This window comes from Hemiscyllium ocellatum, chromosome 5 (assembly GCF_020745735.1).
Source record: "Hemiscyllium ocellatum isolate sHemOce1 chromosome 5, sHemOce1.pat.X.cur, whole genome shotgun sequence".
In the NCBI taxonomy this organism is placed as follows: Eukaryota; Metazoa; Chordata; class Chondrichthyes; order Orectolobiformes; family Hemiscylliidae; genus Hemiscyllium; species Hemiscyllium ocellatum.
Genome location: NC_083405.1, coordinates 24,884,273 through 24,906,763, shown reverse-complemented (window position 1 = coordinate 24,906,763; position 22,491 = coordinate 24,884,273). Strand labels below are relative to the sequence as shown.

At 38.3% G+C, this 22,491-nt stretch overlaps 1 protein-coding gene across 1 annotated transcript in view; it reads right to left on the bottom strand.

Annotated features, from left to right (window-relative positions):
* Positions 1–746: 746 nt before the first annotated feature.
* The window catches only part of LOC132815631 (apoptosis regulator Bcl-2-like), a 160,835-nt gene continuing 139,090 nt past the window's right edge, over positions 747–22,491 (bottom strand). Inside the window, exon 2 of the mRNA XM_060824586.1 lies at positions 747–6,760. Within this exon, the coding sequence (XP_060680569.1) occupies positions 6,626–6,760 (135 nt within the window). The 3' untranslated portion in view covers positions 747–6,625. The remainder of the gene's footprint in view (positions 6,761–22,491) is intronic.

The window sequence follows — 22,491 nt, the reverse complement described above, 5'->3', positions numbered from 1 at the left end:
GGTCAACATGGTGCAGTAGGTCCAGCATAAGAATTTCAATTCATTCTTAAAGAGAAAAATTCAGAATGAATTACAGAAAGCTCACATTCTGCCTCAACTTCCAAAAAAACATTTGAACCTTTCATTATACTTACAAATAGTACTGCCGACTTTGATATGTGAGAAGAGTGGAGAAACCTGGCCCTTCTTTCTGAAAGGAAATAATCTTAGAGACATATGAGATTGTAAATGAAAAAGAAGCTATTCATCCAGAAAATTTAAAGTATACATGAAAATAGGATAGGAGCAAATTGAAACTAATAATACAAGCCTTAAAGTTTGTTATTGAAGAGGTTACATGTAGTGCTGGAACATATCAATAGTTAGATGCATTATGATGGGACTCGGAGTAGAAAAATCTTCTGGATAATTGATATAATCATTACAGAATCCAGGTATAACATACATTGGTCTAATCATTCTTCACTGGGTTTGAAAGGCAGATACTGTCATCTTTCCTTGCCCCCTGCTGCCAAAGGTTCACATTTATGTAAATACATATCAAGGTTTGAAGTTTTCATTTCTCCCCTCAATCAAATGGGATGATGCCATGCTCTGTACAAATTCAAGGAAATAAAGGTTGGCTTCATTAAAAAGCAACATAAGTTGTTATTTTGTTCTGTGTAACATTATTACACGAATAGAGTGAATGAATGTTGGCAGTGGTATATTTGTGATGACTACTACAAAATAATCACACAAGTATATTAAAAAAAATCTTTATAAGTATTTTTTGTTAACAAACCTTGTTTGTATAAGCACTTAGTACATCAAAATCACACAATGGTTCAAACCTTTTAACAGAACTATGAAATGCTTGTCATTTTTCATACTACAGTTTAAAGAAACTTATATAGGTAATATGTAGCTTATATAGGAAATCTAGACTATATACAAGTCATTGTCTCCTTAAAATTAATCTCCCCTGAAGGTTACATCAAAAAGGCTGCCATTTGCAACACATTAGCATTTACTATGTCCTTTATCCAAAATTTTATCATGACTCATAATATTCCCAGATATATGAAGCTTCTCATATTTAGCAGGGCTACCTAATACAAAATAAGATTTTACTTTGTGACTTGCGAATAAAACTGTTATGAGAATATCTGTCCTAGTAATATCCTTCTTTGACAGTCAGTGATAGTGCCTGTGATATGTACATTACAAACAATTTACTATTTTTATTTCACAGTTTTCACTAAGGAAACAAACAGACAGTTGAAACACCACATGTTTGATTCTGAATATATTGGTTTTGGGGCATTTGAAATGATGTGGATAGGAATGTATGAAAAACAACTTTTAAAAATTGCAGGGAAGACTATAACTCACCACAGGAATGCCAATTTCAATTAATCGATTTTGCAAGGGCAAAGCACTCAAACGATTATTCACTCCTAAACACCAACACATCTCACACACTGAACAAGACTAGGATTTAATTGGAAGTTCCAGTGTAAACTGGGTGGGGGGTGGATTCAAGCTTTTTTGGAAGATATAAGAATCCTTAAATGTGGTACAAACAAAGACCACTTCAGCAAATCAGGTGACAGGCAGAGGTGGCCTGCTTGTTAACAACCTTTTTCCACTGGGTAGATGTTGGATGGTCAGCCTGGCTTTGGGTCAGCTAAGCCCTGCAGATCTGTATCACTAATGCGTTTACCAATGTGTTTACTGAGGAGCAATGGCCTAGAGGTATTATCACTGGACTATTAATCCAGAGACCCAGGTCATGTTCTGGGGAGCCAGGTTCAAATTCTGGTGGAATTGGAACTCAGGAATTAAGATTCTAATAATAACAGTAAACCCATTGTCAATTGTTGGAAAACCCCACCGGATTCACTGATATACTTCAGGGGAGGAAAGTTACCTGATCTGGCCTCCATGTAACTCCAGACTCTCAGCAATGTGGTTGACTTTTAACTGCCCTATAAGCAATTAGAGATGGGATATAAATGCTGGTCTAGTTAGCAACACCCACATCCCATGAAGAAATTTCTAAAAACTAACAAAGCATGCCTTACATCATGCAATGTGCACGGTGTGGAGATGGCAGGAAGGTGGGCAGGGGAAATTATTTGAGCAATCTGCACTAAACAGAAGCTCCCCCAAGTACTAATAGCCAGTGTTGACACACCACATCTCCCCTCACTCAATAGGCTGATCACCATCAAATAAAATCACAACTTGCCCACACTGTAGAGGGGGGTACATCCCCACTATTTCAGATGGAGCGCAAGTTCACTTCCTCTATGATAGAGTGCAGTTGATATTTTAAAAATGAACTACAAAAACTTAAAGCAATGGCACATTCAACATGTGAGCAACCTCTGAAAAATGGACATTCCATCTAATAAGAGAGTACAATAACCTGCAATGTCTGTTAAGTACTTCATCAGCTTAAAAAGTCAGTAACTAATGGCATGAATTATTTGTGGTGAAAAACAAAAAAAAACAAACACTGATGGAATTAACATTCAATTTATATACAAACCACTGACATCTAAAACAACTCGTAAAGTACCTAAAATGTGGTTCTCGCACACCAGAAGCATAACTAAATGAAAAATATTTTCAGTATATCAATGGCCAAGCAGGGAAAACAGTTATAAAATAAAGCCAGTCAAGGGTTCCTCGATAGCTTTATAAAAACAATCAAGTCCTCAGCAACACCTTTCTTCCATGCATGATGTCACTTTCATTACAAAATATGTTTAATTCATATCAGAAATTATACATGTGATTGTATAGAATATTAAGAAGTATTATAAAACAAACAGTGTCAAACAGGTTTGGATGCTTCGTACCCGGAATTATGACGTTTCAGTTCTATAGCTAAAAACAATGAATTCTTTGATACACGCTGATTCCTATCACTCACTGGTGGCCACGTTCCATTTACAAGCATGCATATATTTCATCAAACTACTTTAATTAACTTACAGACAGCACACTCAAATTCGAAGTCATATTGAGCACTAAGGGTGCTGCATCTGGTGGATTAAACAACATATTCGATCAAAAGCTTAAACGTAAAAGGATATGTTTACAATCTAGCATTCTCATCTCACTCAATACAGTCTAGAGACAAACAACATACAATGCTTAAGATCAGGTTGGACAAAAACAAGACTAGCAAAAAGGAGGTCAACTGAAGGTAAATCATTTAATTTTAGGTTTGTTTGCATGTCCAGACCAAACGCTCTTTTCTTTCATTTTGCACAAAAAAGGGTGCATATCAAATGAAAGTTTGAAAATATAATATGACCCTTGAGTGCTTTTTTTTTGAAAAAAGCATATCATAAATAGACACTTTTGAAGCTAACTCCATCAGCCTCCATTCTGTTAGAAAAATACTATTATATAATGTTTACTTTAGTAGGACTTAAAAGAAAAAGAAAGTTTCAGAATCTCTCATTCAATTTTCATCGCTACTGCTCCAACCGTCTTGGTGTTGAGATAGCGGAAATTGAAAATGATAAAGGTCTCTTACCTCTGATGAGATATTAGTTCCCTACAATACTGTTGGAAGGAAATTTGATTGAAAATCCTTTATTTTAGAAAGCAATTTGAACAATAACCTTCCATATGTTGATGACACATTTAAAAATAATTTTGAAGAAGTGTGCTAAATCAAAAGAATCTCAGGACAATGAACGAAATATTCCTTACAAGCATTAAAGTGTACTGAAATGGTGAGGCAATAAATGTTAGTTGTGCATATCGCTGTTGAATTCTGGTTTATAAAATATTATTGGTAATAACTTGCAGAATTTCTTTAAACAAAAAAAGCATTGCTTGCTACAGTAAGAATTGTAGAAATTAATTATTATGCATTCGGTTTTGATTGACTCCATAAAAAATACATACGTGAATAAGGTTTATAAGGCCATCTCCAAAACAGCACCAAATTCTTTCAGAAAAGTACATTTCAGTATTCCAGATATTGACAGATTTTATAAAGGGTTAAAGTCAAAAATGTAATTTATTTTCAGGTTACCCCTCTGTATTAGACACACATTGCAAGATAAACATGTCCATATTATACTCTGGATGTTGCACAGTATTAATGGTTTGGGGTAGAAAAAAGCTGCTTAATTGGTGCTGTATATTTTATAACAAGGATTTAATATAGCAATTGAAAGATACGTCTACCAGAGATCACACCCGAGTAGCTCAACTGACTTGCATTTAGGTTAGGGAGTTAATTTACAAATGTTGCTAGGTATCTAGATTGGGCTAGACACCAAATATTCTAAACGATGCATCTCACCTCCCTGGTCCTAAATTAAAATATTTGCATATTTTGGATTGGGCTACATTTAAGCTTAAAAAAAACAGTAATCCAACATCTTGCAGACCAGTTTTCTCAGACTTTGATAGTATGTTTTTGCTCATTTGCTACATTTTTCAGATTTGTAATTTTATCAAATAATTATCGCTCACTGTGGTGACAAACAGCAGACAGCAGTGAGTATTATAGCACAATGATATATTAAAAAAATCAATTAACAAAATATTACACCCAAGACACAAAAGCACAACTTCTAAAATTACAAGAGCTTTCTTTCATCTTGCAACAGAAATGACATGCCAAAATAAACTGAAGGTGCACAAACACAATTTATACAAAGTATAATATTGTATTTTTAAGATCCACATAAAATGCTTAAAAAAATTTTTTTTCTAACGTGCTTATTATTTTTTGATAAGCTTTTATCACTCCACATGAAATTACAATACTGTTAGCTTACTGGTGATTTCAATTATGCTCATTTCTTCACGGTACATTCACTTTGTCTTACACAATGTTGGTATGTTGAAATTGGTTGTCATCAGTAGATGGAGTACTACTGCAAATATAATTTGATTTTCCTTTTGCATCTGTGAATCGTTATGACAATTTGCTTCTGCTGCAGATGTTTTGGTGGATGCCTTAGAAAGTTGAGTTGAAAGGCATTATAGCACAAGTCTTGAAGTCACCTGAAGTTTAGTTATTCTGTAAAGGATGGTGAACATCCTCAAGGTCTTTGATATCAGTCCCCATGGAAATGTTACAAAAGTAAGCACTCTCCTCCATTGCTTGCTGTTGGTGTGGTAGTTTCTATGAGCCAAAGTCACAGCATTCCTTGAGCATAATTTTTTCGAAAGAGAATGTTCTAGATTTTGTTGGTGGGCAGAGGTTTGCAATATCATGTCACATAGCTGGAAGTCATTAAATGCTTATATCTCATCAGCACAACGTTCAAAACTACAGGCAATATCTAAAGCATGCAGTATCTTATCATTTTCACACCGCAGCAGTTTGGGAATCGCCCTTTGGTATTTACTCTATTTAAAGCCATTTAATTATTCTACAATACTCACCTAATAGCAGCCCATTTAGTAAGAATTGTAAACTTTAAATAAAAATAAAGAAAAAGCTTTAAGTTAAGTTTAAACTGGAAATGAAATGGACTTTTGAACGGTTCTTTTTAAAAAGCTGTTACCTTCTACATGGTCTATGGTTAAATTAATATTTTAAAAGTTTTGTGCTGAGGTCAAGAAGCTCATCAATATGTTATTCACATTAACCCACAAAACAACATATTTTAGACATTGAGAACAAATATAAGCCTTTCAGTTTACTCTCAAAAAATTAAGTTTTACCACTGCAACCTTCAGCAATATTAACAAGTTACCCGAGCATCATTTTGTGTTCTTCCCTTCCTTAAATACTCATGCACATTTGCAAACGTGATAGTTATTTTGCTTCCAGTTTCCATCCAGTTTTAGCTTTCTTCTTGATTTGTTTAGTACTGGTATTAGACGTCATGCCACTTGCAAGCAGTTCCAAATAAAAGCCAAGGATTAAATTTCTGCTTTATACAAAGAAATCCTGTTAATATCCACTTGCTGTTTAATGACGTGATCAATATATTTTTGTATGTTCAAATCATGGCCCAAAAATGTCTGCTTCAGCCATTCTGTGCATTTCTGTACAATGTTAAATCTTGAAGATCATGACTAATTTCTAAATTTTTTTTGTTAAAAAGGCACAGACTTCCTCTTTAGTAAAAGAAAGTTTTTTTTAAAAAAGCGACACTTAAACCTCAGTTCCCAACATTTTCAGGAAGCAGAGTATTGGGCAATTTGTGTCATGCACTGATCGTAATTCATATAATGCTCAATTGCCAAGCAATATATTGTTATCAATATGTTACAAAACAAAGCCGAAGTCAGGGTCCTTGCTGTAGGCAAAATTCCATTCAGTCATATCTCAAATCTTGTAACACAATCCATCCAATTTATTATAGAATGTAAATTCCAGTCAGCCTTAAGAATTTCAATCCACAGTGAAACGTACTTCTAGAATTGGCTTCACATTTACATATTCAATAATGATTTTTTTGCAAACTCCAAAGGAACATTATAAACCAACCTGTAGAGTCTCAATGACTATAAATATAAGAATATTTTAAGGTGTCAAAAAGGCTGATAATTTGATGCAATTAGATAAAACAACTTGCTTGTAACATCAAAGCAGCCTAATAAATTTTTGCAAGCTAGTTCTAGTTAAAAGAAAGTTCTTGAATAATCATGGTTAATACTGGTGGGCTAGATAAGCAAAGGTTATACAAGCCCCCACAGCAGCAATGCCCAAGACTGTCCGAAGAGAAGGCCATGGGACGTCGAAAAGAGGTTCCATATTATTTCCATATAGGTCTACAAAAGCATCCTGGAAAAAAGGAACAAGTAAAAATTAGTGAAGAAGCTTTTTCAGAGTTACCAAAACATTAAACTGCTGTGTACACCACAGAGTGTCAATACAGCTTTCAGTACAATGCATGGAATTTAATCGGCCATAAAAGTTATTCTAAAACCTCTCTTTATTTGCAAGACTTTGTGTGATAAACCTTATGGGACAGAGGCAAAGTGATCCGTGGTACAGGTAGCAAGTTGGTCAAACAACAGCAAGTCTAACAAAGATTTGTTCTGAAATATATATTAACTAAATGTTTTTTCCATATTAAACCACAAAATACTCTACAACAGCAACATTTCATTTAGACAATGGAGAACAATTAAGCATTTCTGTTTATTTTCAAAAACAATGTTTTGCCATGGCAACTTCTGGTAACATTTAGCTAACAACTAAAGCAATATTTTTGCATTTTTTTCTCATTAGTACTGGTGTATATTTGCAGTATTTTTCCAGTTTTAATTTTGTGCCAAGTTTGTTAAATGCAAGTATTGGATACCATTCTGATTGAAAGCAACTTTAAATTTAAGCTAAATATTATGTTTTACACAAAAATTTTAATAACACCCACTTGTTATTCAAAGGTATGATCAATAAATCTCCATGCACTCAAATCACAGAATACGGAGTTTGGCATGAATTAACAATTTACAGATTGAGTGTTAATATCCCACTTCAGTAAATTATGAAACTGAATTCAATAAGCACTCTAATTTGCCAGCAATGAACAGCATACAACTTAACCTGACATACATACATAGTGTGACTCTAGTTTAATCTACATGGTTGATTCTTGATACTCTTTGAAGTGAAAAATGTGTGTTGCTGGTAAAGCACAGCAGGTCAGGCAGCATCCAAGGAGCAGGAGAACCGACGTTTCGTGCATAAACCCTTCTTCAGGAATAAGGGGGGTGTGCCAAGCAGGCTAAGATAAAAGGTAGGAAGGAGGGACTTGGGGGAGGGGCATTGGGAATGCAATAGGTGGAAGGAGGTTAAGGTGAGGGTGATAGGCTGGACAGGGGATGGGGGGGGGGGGGGGGGAGGAGGGAAGAGGTCTGGAAGATGATTGCAGGTCAAGAAGGTGGTAATGAGTCCGAGGGTTGGGACTGAGATAAGGTGGGGGGAGGGGAAATGAGGAAGCTGGAGAAATCTGCATTCATCCCTTGTGGTTGGAGGGTTCCTAGGCACCACCAAGCATAAAAAGAGGTAAACCACCATGTTGGTGGTGCCACATTTATTATTTGTGTGTGTGTATTGTCACCGCAATTGTAGAGGGAGGGACGGCACTTATCGCCCATGCAGTAATGGCGCTTATGGCTTCCGCCTAGGAACCCTCCAACCTCAAGGGATGAATGCAGATTTCTCCAGCTTCCTCATTTTCCCTCCCCCACCTTATCTCAGTCCCAACCCTCAGACTCATTACCACCTTCTTGACCTGCAATCATCTTCCAGACCTCTCCGCCCCATCACCCTCAACTTAACCTTCTGCCACCTATTTCATTCCCAACGCCCCTCCCCCCTACCTTTTATCTTAGCCTGCTTGGCACACCTTCCTCATTCCTGAAGCAGGGCTTATGCCGGAAACGTCGATTCTCCTGCTCCTTGGATGCTGCCTGACCTACTGCGCTTTTCCAGCAACACATTTTTCAGCTCTGATCTCCAGCACCTGCAGTCCTCATTTGCTCTTTGAAGTGGCCAAGTTACAAGTTTCTAAAATAATAACCATGCTAGACTGTCAAGAAATGTGTAATATGAGGAAAACCTCTTAATTTTGATTGCTCTCAATAGCTTCACAATTAACAAATGGATGAACATAAACATATTTCATTCAGGCAGAAGCATGACTTATCCATCTATTCCAGTAAAGAAGAACAAAACAAGCGGTTTTGCCTTAATGAATCCTCAAGTTTGACAAATCAATCCTTCCAAAGAAATTAAATTTTGAAGATCATAAATCACATGAAGAAAATCTTTTAACCACTAGAGGGCACAGTGTATTCATCACAATAAGTTTGTATATCTGACATAAAATGTATTTAATGATGTATAGCCAAAACCCTGCAACACTGTCTCTGCAGTTCTCAAAATTTGAAGTGAATGAACCTAGAACAGAAACCAACATGATCCTAAAAATAAACAACTTCATTCATGTATACATAAAAGCATGCAGATGGCAACAGAATGGGAAGGTGAAATGCCACAATGGTGTCGGGCACCACCAAGCATAAAAAGAATAAAAGGAGGTAAACCACCATGTAGGTGGTGCCACATTTATTATTTGTCTGTGTTTATTGTCACCGCAATTGTAGAGGGAGGGAAGGCACTTATCGCCCATGCAGTAATGGTGCCTATGACTTCACAACCGGTGACTCTACAGCAAGGTGCCTGCATTAAGGTACAGGAGCAGAAGAAAAAAGTAATTTCAAATGTTCTGAATGAATTCAAATCCTGGGATCGCAATTTTCTCACTGCCCCACTCCAAACACTTGTCCACCCCAGCTCCTGACTGCTCATTCCCTCCCTATCACTCACTGTCATGCTGTCCTGTCCACAGGCAGGAGGGATTGGAAGAGAGACAGTGAAGGGTCAGAAAAGGACCAGATGAGGTTGCATGCTCGGGGCTTGTCGAGTAGGGTTGCTGCAAGCAGAGTATTGGCAGTGTGTGTCTTTGGGCCTCAGTGACATAGTGTGTGTGTGTGTGTCATGGACAATGTTTGCACCATCCATCAGCTGTAGGTGCATGTTGATGAGGCCTGTGGTGGGACTGCCAGTGCACTGGGCAGCTGATATTTTGTAAGACAGAAATGAAAAGACTAAAGCATATAGGATGGTCTACAGTTCCAACTGTAAAAACTGGTGTCTTAATTTTCTGCAGTTTTCATTCTTGGAATAGAAATGCAAAAATAACTGTTTTTCTAAATCATTAAAAGCTAATTGTTTCAGGATTATTATAGTTTTTAAAAGAAAGCTTCCTGAACTTCATTGTAAACATTGTTTTATTGCTTCGTGTTGCAACAGTCGGTGAAATATATTTTGCACACAAGCTAAGGAGTGGCTACAAAGAGATTGAGCCAGAAACCAGTATTGTGAATTAGTGTCCAGTTATCCATGTCAACGACCTTCTGCCTGTCAGTAATGACGTAACAGCTGAACAGGATAGAGAGGAGCCTTCAGAAATCTACCAGCTCAAGAATACTCTCTATTCCCTGCAACAAAACCCACTCTAAGCCTGGGGAGGTGGTGGGTGATAGCAAGGGGTTTCCTTGTTCATGTTTAAGTTGATGCCATTAGACCTCAGAAGGTCAGGAGTTAATGTGGATGATTCCAAATGCAACAACCTCTCAACTGTAAGCCATTGGACAATGTGGCCCACTTGATTGGTACCCCACCCACTTCAACCTCAATGCAGCGGCAGTAATGTGCACCATCTAATGTACACTGTGGTAACTCTCAAAAGCTCTTGCAACAAGGCCTTCCAAATGTGCAATTACCACCTAGAAGGAAAGGGGCAGGAGATGAATGGGACCAGCATCTGCAAGTTCCCCTTTAATGAATACATTATCTTCACTTCAAACTATATCACCCACTGTCACTGGGTCAAAATCCTGGAGGTACCTCCCTTACAGCGTAGTGTATATAACTGCAGCGGTTTACCATCACCTGCTGCAAGAGTTTGGGATGATAATACATGCTGGCTGAGTCAGACACAGACATTTATGAATGCATTAAAAAAAAAGAGAGAAAAGCAAACTACTTGAAGAGTAAGGGAAAAGTTCTCATTGTATTCTCCTGGCCAACAGTTAATCCTCAAATCAACAAAAAAAAATTCTAATCATATATCTCATCGCTAGATGGGAGCCCATGTTGTTCAGAATTGGTCACATTGCCTGTTTAATCATATGGGTCAGCAACATTTCAGGCTAAATTATTGAACATAAAGTTATTTGATGTCCTGAAAATCTGGAAGGCACCAAAGAATGAAAATTTGATTTACTTCAACCAATTATCTGAACTCTAACCAACCAGAATCTGGCATCCACCATCAATCAGCTCAGATTCAGAAACCAATCAAATTCAAAAATCATTACGACATTCTACAATTTATTTTTCAGATGTTCTGATAGTTCCTCAATTATCGGTTATCTCATCTTAATAGAGCTTACAATCACCAGTACTTAAGGAAAACACAAAATCTTAAATGCCTTCCACTTGTTCAACCACTTTGATATCAATTCCATTTCTCTCCTGCCAAATGAACAAATGACCTCTACCTAGATACAAGCTCCCGATTCCCCTAACAGATAGCAGCACACCTACAAATGCTGCTACTCTGCAGGACCCAATCCAACTCTTGCAGAACGGCATTCTAAAGCCACATGTATGTTGATCATTCTATCCTTCGCATCCACTTGTACTACCTATAGCTACTAAGCTTTCTTCAGCTTACGGCCTTCCAATTGATTTGGAACCACCTGATGAAGGAACGTCGCTCCGAAAGCTAGTGTGCTTCCAATTAAACCTGTTGGACTATAACCTGGTGTTGCGTGATTTTGAACTTTGTGCCTTCCAATTCCTCTATACTACCTTTGCAACTTCAACTGCTGTGCAACCTGCTGCCCACCTCACACTCTATAGGCAGAGGTCCAACAGCTTGTCTAAAGCTGTAAATTCACAACAACTTTAGCCTCATTCTGAAAAGGCTAGCACAGCCTTATCCTTTCTTACATTCGGCCTGATATTTGCAGTCACTACTAACTTCAAAAGAAAGTTGCTCAAAAAGATCTAGCAATCTCAGCAACATGGATCTTAGATTTCTCAACTCTAATTCAGATCTGGCACCAAAGCAGAGGGATTTCCTGCTGTTTAGCAACAGTGATGTCATCAAACAGATAGCTAATAGATAGCTAATCACATTCAGACATTCTCTCAGACAATGCAGGATGTAAAATGTGCTTGATGTCAAATTCACTTGATGTCATTTTTTAAACAAAGATTGAAATAAAAATTGGAACATAAAATTTAGAAGTTGAAACGTTACAAAATTAACGTCAAAAATCAGAATGATCAAAATGGAAAAACATGGCACTGCACAAATAATAAAATCAAATTTCCAGGATGAGAGAGCTACTTCAGCAGTAATTATGGCATAGTACATCATTAACAACCAGTTATACCCCATTTAACAAGGCACTACTTTTTCAGAGCTTTTTAATAGCGCTATAACTAAGTAAAAAGGGAAGTTATTGTCAGTTCAGTGACTTCTAAAGATTACCATCTGTGGGCAATTCAACAGTGCACCCTGTAGAGGAGCAGGTAGTCAATAACAGTTTGTTGTGGATTTCCGTGGTGAACTGCACATGTGCAGCCCCCAGTGTTGATATGTCAATTATACAATTTTACAGATGACAATTGTGAACAGATTGGTCATCCATACAACTACAATATCTGCTCAACTGTGCTGGGTCTGCTGAATTCAAATGCATTTAGTCTCAAATAACTTAAAGCCATGAATCTAAAAAAAGAGTCTAAAAAGACTTAGTCTAACTTCTGCTAACATTTGATAACCACAATTTTCATGAATTCAGCACAACTAGCAGAATATCGGCATTAATATCTATGCTACATTACTTCAATGAAAACGTCTGAGTACGTTTGCGGCATTTTCTTTGGTGTCCTCTGGAATATTGACCATGTATGTGTTGAAAGAGGGGGGCTGTTTTCAGCCATTCAGACAGTGCCCGACCTTAGGAGTTGGTCTTGCAGGGGTTTTGCCCAAATGCTTGAACAGCTGTTTTCAAGAAGGGCACTAATGTTTGTTCAACAGACCTTTCCATTGAATCTGGAGAATGTGGCAGCAATGTATTCTACAGTGCTCTTTAAAGTTGTTCTGATGGACAGTTCAGATCTCTCTGCACCACTAGAATTTGAACACAACTTCTTTGTATGCTAAGATCTTTTTGACTTGTGAATGTCTTTGTTATCAGATTTTTATTTCTGTAGTTTGCAGAAGAGCTGACGCTCATCAATGGTCACAGTTTGACAGAGATGGCAGAGATAGAGGAAGTGTTTAATATTGTTCAGAGTCTCTCCTTCATCAGATTTGGAAGGTGCAATATTTGACTGACCAGGACTTGGCTGATATGAAAGTTTTATTTTGCCAATATTCAAGGACAAGCCAAATCTCTTGTATACACAAACTTGAAGAGATCAATGGTGGACAGTTTAGTTTTGCATTGAGATAGTTTGGTATATTGGCCTTCATAACAAGAGGATTCTAGCACAGGAGCAAGGATATCTTACTGCAATTATACAGGGCATTGGTGAGGACTACCAACTACTTCTTGAACAATGTGCAGTTTTTATCTCCTTATCTAAGGAAGGGCATTCTTGCCATTGATGGAGAGCAACAAAGAGTGATTCCTGAGTGATACCAGACTGATTCCTGGGATGACAGGACTCGTTAAGACAATAGTCACTGGAGTTTTTAAGAATGAGGGGGATCTCACAGATACCTATAAAATTGTAAGAGGATTAGATGAAATAATGAGGAAAGTTTCTGATGAGCAGCGAGTCCTGAACTGGGGTCTAAAAATTTAAGACTGAGATGATGACAAATATCTTCACCCACCGAGTTTTAAGCCTTTGGAATTCTCTGCCACAAAACATTGTGATTGAGGACAAAACATTGAATGTTTCAAGAAGGAATTGGATATGGTTCTTAGGGCTAAAAGGGACCAAAGTGCAAAAGCAGGAAAAAGACATTGAGTTGCTCATTTCTGCTCCTACTTTATATGTCTTTATGCGACTGAGGTTAAAGAATTTCCCATGTTGATGGTATTTTGTACTGACATCATAGGGTAATTGATGTTTGATGTAGTGAACAGCCACTGTTGGATAGACAGTAAATAGTATATAGCTATTACAGAGCTGTGCTTCACTCAGATTCAGAAAATCTCTACTTCAGATCTTCACTTAATATAGTTGTAGTTTTATCAAGAAATAGCTGCAGGATTAGTGTTATGGAGTCAAACATCATGAAAACACACTCTTTGGGACAACTTGCCGATACCAAACAAATTTTCCAAACTAAACTAATCCCATTTGCCTATGTTTGGCTCATATCCCTCAATTTTTCCTGTTCATGTACTTGTCTAAATGTCTTTTAAATGTAGTAACTGTACCTGCATCTAGCACTTCCTCTGGAAGCTCATTCCACATACAAACCACTCTGCGCAAAAAAAAACTTGTCCATAAGTCCCTTTGAAACTTTTTTCCATTCACCTTAAAATTATGCACCCTTGTTTTGAACTCCCATACCTTAGTGAAAAGACCATGGCTATTCACCTCATCTATGCCCCTCATGATTTTATAAACCTCTCCAAGAGCACTCCTTAACCCCTTATGCTCCAGTGAAGAAAAAAATCCAGCCTATCCAGCCTCCCCTTGTAACTCAATCCCTCTAGTCTCGGTTACATTCTGGTAAATCTTTTCTGCACCCGCTCCAATTTGATAATATGAAGATAGCTCTTGGTTATTCAAATCTCTGAAGAACTATCCACAAAGTCTTTGAATCAAATGTTCAGTCAGACTGAAGAATGCAACAAAGAATTCCTAGTGTCGTTCACAACACCTTTCTTGCCTAGCAATAAAGATCAATTACATATTCTTCTGGAAGGTTAAAAGCCAAACCCGGTCTCTAGCATGATTACCTCAATCCCAAGAAGCAGGTAATTTAGAAGGTATGTCAGGATTTTCTCTGGTATGGTCAATAGAGAACGACCTTGAAAACTTCCATTGCGTGATTTCTCTCTCCCATTCAAGGCATTTATGCTGCTGAATTACGTGGTCATGATGGTGGGGATGGTATAGAAGAAAAGAGAGGAGAGAAGAGTTCTACTTCTTCCCAAATTCACAGGATAAATGCAAAGAATCCTGATGTGAACCAAAGGCCATCACATGCATGAGTGCATAAATAGGGTTTCTGCCCGACTTCCATCATATTGACTGTTTCCTACAATGTAATAGCTACAATACAGAGAGTGTTTTTCTCTCAAATGCACTAATATTTACTAAAGATATATGAGTTGGAAGATAAAAGTGAATGTACTATCACCAAGTTTGCTGATGACACTAAAAACATGAGAAGACAGGTAGTGTATTTTTATTCATTCAGAGGATGTGGACATCACTAACTGGGCCAGCATTCATTGCCCAACCTAAATTGCACAGAGGGCAGTCGAGAGTCAACCACATTGCTGTAGGCTTAGAGTTACATGTAGGCCAGACCAGGTAAGGATGGCAATGTCCTTCCCTAAAGGACATTAGTGATCAGCTGGGTTTTTTTCTCTGACAATCAACAATGGTTTTATGGTCATCATTAGACTTTTCAGATTTTATTGAATGCAAATCCCAACATCTGCCATGGTGGGATTTGAACCCAGGTCCCCAGAACATTACCAGGTCTCCAGATTGCTAGTCTAGCAAGAATACAATGGGGCCATCACCCAGAGTGATGAGACAGCATCTGCAGCATGATACAGCCAGTTAAGTAAGTGGGCAAAAACATGCAGCTAGAATATAACATGGGAAAATGTGAGGTTGTGTACTTTGGCAGACACAGTAGAGAAAAATATTACTTAAATAGAAACTGTTTAAAAAAAAAGACCTGCAGCTTAGAATGAATTGGAGGTCCTGGTGCATGAATCATAAAAAAACTAACATTCAAGTTCAACAATTTTCTTATGAGATGTTGGAGAGGTTGACTTTGTGTTTGTGTTTAGAAGAACTTGTGGTGGCCTAATTGAGGCAGCCAAGATTTTCCAGGGCACGACAGGGTAAATGACACAAGGTTGGTTTTCTCTGATGAGATTTTTGGACCAGATGGTGTAATCTCAGAATAAAGTGTCACCCATTTAAGACCGAGATGATGAGGATTTTTGCTCTCAAAGTTTGGTGATATGGAATTGTTTACCTCAGAGGGCTAAGGAGGCTGGGTCATTAAGTATATTCAAGGCTGAGATAGTCAGACCTTTTAAATCAGTAAGAGAATCAAGCAGGAAAATGGAATTATTAATTATTAGATCAGGCATAATCTCACTGAATGGCAGAACAGATTCAACAGTCTAAATAGTTTCAGTAAATATTCATCCAATTCTCTTTTGAACATCAATCCCCATTGAGTAATAGTTAGCTCAGTTAGTTGGATGGTTGGTTTGCAATGCAGATTAATGCCAACAGCACAGGTTCAATTGCCATATCTGTTGAAGTTACCATCAAGGTCCCATGTGGCCGAGTGATAGTAATCTGCAGGTTAGATCACCCACCTGCTGTCTCTCTCAGAGCAGCCATATACAGTCCAGTAAGATATGGTGACTTTAATCATTACTGAATCTGCTTCCACCACACTTCCTGCATTCACAGAGTCAAAGAGATGTCCATACAAAAATGTTTCCATACGGTTTTTTGGTCAATTGCCCTACCTCGGTTCAAGATTTGGATACTGACCATTTTACCACAAAGAAATGGTCTCTTTACTCTACAAAGGCAATTTATGATTTTTTTTAAACATATCAATCAAATATCCTTTTGAGCTTCACTGTTCTCACAAGAACAACCCCATCACCTTCAATCATTTCAATTCACTGAAATCATTCATACATAGAGTCAGAGAGATGTACAGCACAGAAACAGACCCTTTGGTCCAACCCGTCCATGCTGACGAGATATTCCAGCCCAATCTAGTCCCACCTGCCAGCATGCAGCCCGTATTCCTCCAAACCCTTCCTATTCAAATACCCATCCAAATGCTTCTTAAATGTTACAATTGTACCAGCCTCCACCACTTCCTCTGACAGCTCATTCCATACACATACCACCCTCTGCGTGAAAATGTTGCCCCTTAGATCTCTTTTGTATCTTTCCCCTCACCCAAAACCTATGCCCTTTAGTCTTGGACTTCCCCACCCCAGGGAAAAGACTTGGCCTATTTATCGTATCCATGCCACTTATGGATCTCATAAACCTCTAGAATGTCACCCCTCAGCCTCTGACACTCCAGGGAAAACAGCCCCTACCGATTCAACCTCTCCCTGCAATTCAAATCCTCCAGCCCTGGCAACATCCTCGTAAATCTTTTCTGAACACTTTCAAGCTTCGCAACATCTTTCCGAGAGGAAGGAGACCAGAATTGCACACAGAATTTGCACACAATATTCCCGCAATGGTCTAACCAATGTCCTGTACACCCACAACATGACCTCCCAACACCTGTACTTAATACTCTGACCAATAAAGGAAAGCATACCAAATGCTTTCTTCACTATCCTATCTACCTGCGACTCGACTTTCAAGGAGCTATGAACCTGCATTCCAAGGTCTCTTTGCTCAGCAACACTCCCTAGGACCTTTCCACTAAGTGCATAAGTCCTGCTCAGATTTGCTTTCCCAAAATGCAGCAATTCATATATATCTAAAGTAAACTCCATCTGCCACTCCTCAGCCCATTGGTCTATCTGATCAAAATCTCAATGCAATCCAAGATAATCTTCTTCGGTGTCCACTACACCTCCAATTTTGGTGTCATCTGCAAACTTACTAACTATACCTCTTATGCTCACATCCAAATCATTTATATAAAACGATGAAAAGTAATGGGCCCAGCAACAATCATTGTGGCACTCCACTGGTCACAGGCTTCCAGTCTGAAAAACAACCCTCCACCACCACCCTCCGTCTTCTACCTTTGTGCCAGTTCTGTATCCAAATGGCTAGTTCTCCCTGTATTCCGTGAGTTCAAACCTTGCTAACCACTGTCTCATGGGGAACCTTGTCGAACACCTTACTGAAGTCCATACAGATCACGTTTGCTGCTCTGCCCTCATCAATCCTCTTTGTTACTTCTTCAAAAAACTCAATCAAATTTGTGAGACATGATTTCCCACGCACAAAGCCATGTTTAGTACCCCTAATCAGTCCTTGCCTTTCCAAATACATGTACATCCTGTCCCTCAGGATTCCCTCCAACAACTTGCCCACCACCAACGTCAGGCTCACTGGTCTATAGTTTCCTGGCTTATCCATACCATTCTTCTTAAAACAGTGGCACCACGTTAGCCAACCTCCAGTCTTCTGGCACCTCACCTGTGACTACAGATGATACAAATATCTCAGCAAGAGGCCCAGCAATCATTTCCCTAGCTTCCCACAGAGTTCTCGGGTACACCTGATCAGATCCTGGGGATTTATCCACTTTTATGTTTTTCAATCCAGCACTTCCTCCTCTGTAATATGGACATTTTGCAAGATGTCACCATCTAGTTCCATGCATTCTATATCTTCCATGTCCTTCCCAACAGTAAACACTGATGCAAAATACTCATTTAGTATCTCCCCCATCTCCTGCGGCTCCACACAAAGCTGATCTTTGAGGGGCCCTTTTCTCTCCCGAGTTACCCTTTTGTCCTTCATGTATTTGAAAAAACCCTTTAGATTCTCCTCAACTCTATTTGCCAAAGCTATCTAATGTCCCCTTTTCGACCTCCTGATTTCCCTCTGAAGTATACTGCTATGTCCTTTATACTCTAAGGATTCACTCGATCTATCCTGTCTGTACCTGACATATGGTTCCTTCTTTTTCTTAACCAAACCCTCAATTTCTTTAGTCATCCAGCATTCCCTATATCTACCAGCCTTTTCTTTCACCGTGACAGGAATATACCGTCTCTGGACTCTTGTTACCTCATTTCTGAAGGCTTCCCATTTTCCAGCCATCCTTTTACCTGCAAACATCTGCCCCCAATCAGCTTTTGAAAGTTCCTGCCTAATACAGTCAAAATTAGCCTTCCTCCAATTTAGAACCTCAACTTTTTGATCTGGCCTATCCTTTTCCATCACTATTTTAAACTAATAGAGTTATGGTCGCTGGCCCCACTGACATCTTAGTCACCTGCCCTGCCTTATTTCCCAAGAGTAGGTCAAATTTTGCACCTTCTCTAGTAGGCATATCCAGATACTGAACCAGAAAATTTTCTTGTACACACTCAACAAATACATCTCCATCTAAACGCTTAAGACTATGGCAGTCCCAGTCTACGTTTGGAAAGTTAAAATCCCTTACCATAACCACCCTATTATTCTTACAGATAACTGAGACTATTCAAGCAAATGCCTTCTGCACTGTCCTAGGCCTTTGACACTTTCGTTAAAAATCCCAACTGTCCAGAATGAACATTGCACTGTGACTTTTTAATCCATTCATGGAACGTGGGTGTTTGTGATTCATTTACTCCCTATCCCCAAATACCCAGAGGGGGAGTCACAACTAAATTTTCCTAAAAGGATTAGCCTGACAACCTTGTTTAGCACTCCATTCCTCTTAAATAGTCTCTTCATCTTGCTCTGGTATCTTTGAATATTTCTGTACATATAATGGTCTTTCAGACCTCCCCCATCCCTTTAAGAAAAGCATTCTTAAATTAATATGGCCTCTTCTCATTTGTCTTACAAAAATGTACCACTTCACAATTCTCTGAAGTAAACTGCATTCTTTGTTTGTCATTCCATTGTCTGACTACGACCTCGTGAATTCTCTTTCCACCTTTTTCCTTAAGTCTTATATTCATGAGGTTTCCCACCATTACTAAACTGCAAATTTGTCCTTTCTATTCAACATCCAACGTTAATGCAGATATTTTCCATCTGTCTGGAATGACAAATGTCAATTAGATGTCAACTACCTTGAAACCACATTTTCACTGGACATTTCTTTGTCTCATTTTTAATTTCTTTGGACTCTCCTCTGTTTCAGAAACCCAATAAGCTCATGCTATCCTGTACGTAAATGTAACTTTAACATTTAAACCATTCAGTAGTCTGAATTTATAACAATGCTATGATACTATACTATTTTATATTGACTTAATTTTCCTTCACCAAATAATTCAATGAGACGTTTATGTGTGCATGAATTGGAAAATCCTTTCTTGTACAATTTTTTTTTAAAAAGTACTTCTCTATACACTATGGGGAAATTGAGAAACTGTGAAGGAAATTACTGTTTAAAGTGTGCTTCTCTATGAAATGTTCTGTTTTGTCACTGTTTCCCAAACTGAAACCCAATTTTCAGTATTGCAGATTGAACTTTGTCTCCTTCAGTGACCATCAATCCATTTTCTATTGCTACAAAACCTTGCATTTCTGTTCTGTATTCCAAAGTTTTTTGTTAAAGCATTATCAGACAAAATGTTGCATAGTGCTCTATGATATTTACAATTAGAGACCAAAAGCTTCAACAAACAAGCAGATTTAAGGAGTGCCCAAAAGAATGAGGATTGGTGGAGAAGTGAAGACCCTTTTAAGGATTGCACATGCTTGGAGCCTGAAAGAGCTACTAAAGGATTGGCCACTATTGTTCAAATGAAGGAACTTTGAAGTAAAAAAAAGCCAAGATGCGTGGAACACAGAGTTTTAATGGTAATAGGGATGGGGAAGATTACAAATTAGGGAGGCGAGACAGCAGAGAAGCATTTGAAAACAAGGATCCAAATTTTTATTATGAGGTACTGTTGAAGGTAGAACCAATTTAGTTCAGCAAGCATATGGGTGACAGGTGATCAGGACTTGTTGCAATTTAGGACAATGGCAGAGGTTTGAGTGAAATGAAATTTGTAGAGGGTGGACAAGTATAGGGATTTCAAAATGTAGCAATCTGCCTTGCTGAAATGATTGTAATCAAAGTAAATCAAGTAATTAGTTAATGATTTACACATTGCAGAAAATTTCATTCAGTAATGTCCTGTTGTATTAGCTTACCATTATCAATGTAGGCGGGTAAAGTGAAGCAAAAAGGAAGTGAGAACTTCCTGATGAATTTAGCGTTAAACAGCTGGGCAGGAAGTGAATTTATTTCCATGGTTATCACCATTGGTTCAACAGGAAATCCTTGCTACATTGTGTTGAATGAGGCAGAGCGAGGTTTCCAGTTAATGAAAGGGAATGCCCTATTGTTTGCTTGTTGTTAAAAAAAAATGCAAAATCTGCATCTGTTCGACCTGTACCACATGCTTCTGTTGCCAAACATTCACTACAGACATTTGGAGAAACCAAATTTATCATTTAGGGAAAAGGAAATAAGATTTGAGACTTTCTCTTTATAGAAGTGGTTTATGTAAATGCCAAAAATGGAGAGAGTAAAAAAAATTCAGTCAGACTGTTATACTGGTGTTAAATGATTTACCTCATCAGCAGTCTGAACACTGCACACATCATTACTTTGAAAATACATATTCATAGCATATAATTCACGAGCTGAATCCTACATTCTTTGGGAAAAGTCCTCAAGTCACCTCAACTCTGTTTGAGCGACTCCTGCTGTGAGGCCAAGCCATTTTTCTGGATGTATCTTACCAAACTCGTATCCATCAGTGTCTAAGCTCTTACAGCAAGAATCACATTCAATTTTCACCCCACCTTATCCGCTTCCAGAACAACCTGCCACTCACCGAACTGTCTGGCATCCCTAGCGACAGCACCATATTTAAAGGCAGCTGTGCAGTGGGATAAGTGCTGTCAGTCTGGAGCTGCCCTGCATAGTTCCTGATATTTGCCCTGGACGTGGCAGACAAGAGGGAAAAATCAGTAACCTATTTTGTGGGCATGTTTGTAGAGCTCATGCTGGGACTTGCTCATGCCCCAGCAGCAGCAGTGGAGGACACGACACCAGACCATGCCAACCTGCTCTGAAGTTGCCACACAGTATGGAACAGTCTCCACTGACTGGGAAGAGAGTGACCATAAGATAAAACCCTTCATTAAGATGGAGTGTGAAATAATTGGATCCAAAACGAGGATCCTGAATAAAGTGAATTTTGAGGGTGCAAATTAGCAAATGTGAATCAGGGAATCTTACCGCGAACTTAATGTTGATCTCGCTCTCTGTGCACCTTCTCTGCAGCCGTAACATTGTACTCGTTGCTCTGATCTATGATCCTAATACATTTTGTATGTATTGATCTGCCTGTACTGCATGCAAAACCAAAAATGTTTCACTTACCTAAGTACATGCGACAATAATCAATCAAATCAAAGGTCTGGCAATGGATAATACTTAATGAACATGTGCAGGCATGAATAATTGTTATAATTCATATCTGGTACAAAAATGAAATAGGAAAGGTGGCTTAATCATGGCTTCCAAAAGAAATTAGGAATTGTAGGAGATCCAAAGAGGAGGCATATTAAATAGTCAGAAAAAGACACAAGTCAAAAGTTTAGCAGCATTTAAGAATTCTGCAAAAAGCCTGATCGAGAGGAGGAAAATAGAGAATGAGAGCAAAATTGCAAGGAATACAAAAACTGACCATAAAAACTTTGATAAAAATGTGAAGAAAAAAAGATTAAGAAAAGACAAATGAGGGTCCCTTACAGTCAGAAAACAGGAAATTATCATGTGGAGCAAAGAAATGGCTGAAGACTGGAAAATGTACTTTGATTCTAACTTCACAAAAGAGGGTCCAATGAACCTCCCAGAAGCAGTAGGGAATCGAGGGTCGAGTGAGAGGAAGGGATTGAAAATAATCAGAATTAGTAAGAAAATAGTGCAAGGGAAATTAATGGGGTTAAAGGCTGACAAAATCACCAATGTCTGACAATCTACATTCCAGAATACTGAAAGGATTCATTAGTGGCAGAGGTGGGTGCTGCAGATGCTG